At 50.7% G+C, this 4511-nt stretch overlaps 1 protein-coding gene across 1 annotated transcript in view; it reads right to left on the bottom strand.

Annotated features, from left to right (window-relative positions):
• RPH3AL (rabphilin 3A-like (without C2 domains)) overlaps positions 1 to 346 on the bottom strand; it is a 30247-nt gene extending 29901 nt beyond the window's left edge. The window contains exon 1 of the mRNA XM_009879423.1: positions 270 to 346. Coding sequence (XP_009877725.1) covers positions 270 to 346 — 77 coding nt within the window. The remainder of the gene's footprint in view (positions 1 to 269) is intronic.
• Between the last annotated feature and the right edge of the window lie 4165 nt (positions 347 to 4511).

Here is a 4511-nt window from a genome sequence, read left to right as displayed (position 1 = left end):
GATGGCCCCCCCCCCCCCGGGCAGCCACGCTCCAACCCCCGCCGCGGCAGGCTGGCGGCTCCGAGCAGCAGCCGAGCACCAACCCCCAGCTTAGCAGGCTCCTGCCCGCCCCGAGCAGCATGTTTCTGGGGTACAGAGTAACGGGAAAACCTCCTGCCTCTCGGCCAGCCTGTGGACTTGGCCAGAGGGCCAGTGCTCCACAGACAGCAGGAAAGCATTCAGGCCAGAGCTGAGGCTGGGAGGGGAGAAGGAGGGTGGCAAGGACTCACTTGGCACGCAGAGCCAGCTGCCGGTCGTTGGGGCACACCCACTGGCCCGTCCCGCTGCCAAAAATCGTGTCGGCCATGGCACCAGGTGGTGGGGGAGAGGCAGGGATCACACCTGTAAGAAGCAAACACCCACACTGAGCGCAAGAAAGCACAGGGCAGCGCTTGGCACAGCCTCATTAACCATCCCAAAGGGCCACCCTTCCAGGCGACCTGCTGGCATCAAACACAGTGGAAGCAGACAAACTCTCTCACCCACTGACAGTAGTAAAACATCCCATCGACCTCATAAAATACAGGCCAATAAATACCTTCAAACACCTTGAAGACAAGGCTGGAAATCTAGATTTTACAGTAGTCTGAAAAAAAAGCCAGAGACTCTTTGTCAGTTCCAATTTTTCATTCCAAACTAGAGAAAAGTGTTGTTTGCAAGAATAATCTCTGCCCCATCACTTCTAGAGCCCCAATACTGCAGTACTGACAGAGAAAGCCACTCTAAAGGACACAAAAAAAGCTACAGTTGCTCTTTTTTTAACCTCTTAATGGGGTAACAAACAAAAACCCACGCGACAATCAGCATGAATAGTGGCAAGTCATTTTGTTCATTAAAACTGCCTCCATAATAGCCTGATATTTATAACTACAGCCTACAATAGCAGCTTGTTTGCATTCTCTGATGTTTAAGACAGCACCTCTTGCAGCAGATCTCCTCCTGCAGCTCCTGTAACCTGTATGGCCACACCAGTGATTCCCTGTGTTCAGAGACAATTTCCCTGTGAACTGAGCAGTAACAGCAGCAAAAGCCAGCTTCCACACGCTCAGGAGAGAAACACATCCCCCAGAAGAGACCTTGCAGATAAGCAGTTCTGAGTCCTACCAGCAGCTCAGATGAATGGAAAGACCAAGGGACAGGCACAGCCAAAAAATTTCAGTGGAAGCAAAACTAGCCTTGATGTACTGAGCTCTTCTCCAGCTGGATTTGCTCTCCAGCAGAGCATCTCACAAGCCCTAACGCACAAATTTCGAGGTATTAATACCTACCTTTCCCAGAACAGACACTTGCGAGCTTTGAAACTGTACCTGCTGGGCAGAGATAACACGTTCAACGCTGTTTGGCAAACACAAATCAGATGCAATAGCAGGAGAGGTGTATCACCTGCCAACTGTGCAGTAGTTCCCAAGAAAACACGCTCCAGCCTTGATCTGCAGCACGTTTAGCCCAGCAGTGCCCGTGGTTCAGCGTGCTGCACCTGCACTTGCTATCGGCTGCTGACACACAGAGCTTTCTGCTCCTGTGCCAGGCACGGCGGCATCACAGGCTGCACGGCCTTGGCGCTCTTACCCAGGCAGGCACACAGCTTGTGCAAGTTGATCTCTCTCTCTCTGGCTGGGCTGAGCTCACATGTGCCACACACGCCACAGAAACACTACCCCGTGTCAGAGACCCGACAGCTCTCTCCTGCCAAAGCCCACGTCAGCCTTGAGAGCCAAAACAATTGCAAACAGTGAAGCAGCTCCCTCAAGTTCTGGAGAGAGTCTGAAAACTCAGCACTTACAAGAGGCAGGAGAGAAGATGAGTGATCCCACACAATGCACAGATTTCTTTCTGTGCAAGAGGACAGATGTACGAAAAGGGTGAAGATCTAACAGTTCAGCATAATGCTCAGCAGCACCATCTGACTGTACAGCCAAGCGAGGCACGGAGGGGACAGGAGGCCGCAGGAAAGGTTTGACAGAGAAAGAGGGTTGAGACAGAAAATACAGACAGAAGTGTTGCACACCATTTTTTTAAACCCCTACTACATGAGTTAAGGTGATCACTTTTGAAAGGGATCATCCCTAGAAGAAATCCTTAAACCCTGACATCTTTGATTTATCAACTACTTTCTCTGCTCAGTGCCACACACACCGTGTCTTCCATTTCAATTTTGCCCTCGAACACCTCCTGCTCTTTTCATCTTCTTCACGATTTCCAGCGAGGAGAGAACACAGTCCCCACACGCGTCCCACAGCAGCTCACACACAGAGGAGCAATCAGGCATTAACAGCAAAAGAATACAGAGGCTCCCGCCCCCGGGCCAGTGTTAGAAGCACAAAAATACAATTTCACACAGAACGGCTGACCTGGGATTTTCCAAAGATTTACCAAGCCTGTGATGTGTTGTTAACAGGATTACATGCACATGCACCCCTGACATACGCAAATGCATATATTAAATTACTCTTCAGATATACTACATATGCTTCCCTCCCACTCAGGCACACCTGAAGAACAGCCCAGCCCACGCACTCGGTGCCCGCTGGCGAGGCTGAGCGAGCGCAACCACACCACCGTGACCGGCGCTTGGCAGCTGTGGGACGTTCAGCGTAAAACCCAGAGCTGAAGACGAGCCCCCGTACCACAGTCAGGGCAGTTTGCTTTCCCAGCAGCTGCGGGTTCAGGGTGGAAAGCGGTGCTCAATCCATCTGCCCCCTCCTCTGCGGAGCTTTATCTGCTCTAGCAGAGCTGCAGGCAAGTCAGAATAGAGCACATCAGCTGAGCATTTTTCTCAGGAGAGACCTACACACATTCTCCAGCCTCATACCACAGGGCACTTTTCTCAGCATGACTGAACAAAAACAAGCAATGTCATGCTCTTTTGCCTCTTGTTACTCAGCATATGCTTTCTGCTCTCCACCATTCCCTGAGCAGCATCTGCAAAGAGAAGAGGGAAGCAAAACGCAGCCTGGAGATCCATCATATCCCAAAACATTCTTCAGATAGATTATTTCCCAAAATATTTACAGGAGCATTCTCTTTCGGCAGCACTGGGTATCTGCTGCTCCCTCTGATGCAAACTGGCATTGCAGGTGGCTTTGCACCTTTGCCTCTGAAAAAAAAGCCCCCGTGGATACACCTACCTCTGAGAAGCAAACAAGAATGAGGTGGGACTGCAGGCCACAGCCTGCTGGGGAGAAAACAGCTGCACGAGCAGGACTGGAGGGAAACGAGGATCTTGCACAGGCACGGGAATGATTCCAGAGAAACCATATCACTATCTGGAAGGCTTTAAGTATCACCCCCCTTATCTCTGTACAGGACAAGAAGTACGGCAGAATCAGCCTAATCAGGAACACTAAGACAGCAAAACCACTCCAGCCTAGGAAGCCCTTTCTGTGGGCTGTGGTGAAATATCCCTCTCTTGCAATCGGTCTCCACTGTATTCTCTCTAAAAAAATGCCTCAGCTAGCACCTACCGCACCCAGCCAGCTCCTCCCTGTCCTCTGTTCCTCTCCACAAGCTAAAAAAGGGCAGAAGCAGACAGTGTCCAGCAGTGAGAGAGCAAGAGACATCCCCAGCTCTTGGCTCTGCTGCAACTCCACTGCATGCACGGTAAAGGAGCAGCACAAGTACTTAGGGTTACAGAAAGAAAATTTCCCACTCCAACATTCTGCTTTTTATTTGAATTAAGAATTAAAAAGGAGCTCTTATCGCTACTCTGCGACCTGCTTTAAAAACCCTCCACCTGTTTGTTCCTTTGCTATGATGGAGGAAGTCATGTGAAACAAAACCTCATTAAATCCAAGTCCACCTGGCTGCCCTTGGCACAGGAGCTGAGGGGAGCGCTGTGAGGAAGGAGCACTGCCCCGCAGCGAGCCAGCCCTTCGCGTGGGGCCAGGGGCATTGCGGAGGATGCGTTACTGAGCAACATCTCGGCCTGTAGCTGTGATGTAGCACCACTACTGCTGTCCCCACGGTGAGACTCGGACTCTGCAGTCCAAAAAAAAGCACCTGAGAACCGACTTCAGTCTGCAAGGGAGAATTATTCCGGCAGGGTCCGAGCGAAGGGAGCAGGGTCACGCTGGCAACTTGGCCCCACATCCCCGCAGAGCAACCACAAGACAGCAAAATGCTATCCGACAAACTCCTAGAGCACATTCCTAAAGAAGAATACAGGAACAGAGCACAAGACAGCAATACTTTTCCAGAATACCCTTCCAGCCTCCTGAGATTCCTGGATCACACGCTCCCTGAGCCAGGCTGTAGCTCTGTATTGAACACCCTTACGTTTTTCTGCCCCAAATTTATTAGTTTGGTTTTTCAGCTTATGTACACTCTCAGCACCATCTTGTTACACCAAGTGCCTTCCCCACTCCTCCACCTCAAACATATTTTGACTTTAGCTTGACTACATCAAAAGTTAAAACTGAAGGGTCTTGTTGACACTGAGGCACTCATTGCAGTTGGAAACACCTCCTCACAGC

This window comes from Apaloderma vittatum, unplaced genomic scaffold (genome assembly GCF_000703405.1).
Source record: "Apaloderma vittatum isolate BGI_N311 unplaced genomic scaffold, ASM70340v1 scaffold18772, whole genome shotgun sequence".
Lineage (NCBI taxonomy): Eukaryota > Metazoa > Chordata > Aves > Trogoniformes > Trogonidae > Apaloderma > Apaloderma vittatum.
Note: the sequence above shows the minus strand (reverse complement) of the source record. Positions and strands in the feature narration are given on the sequence as shown.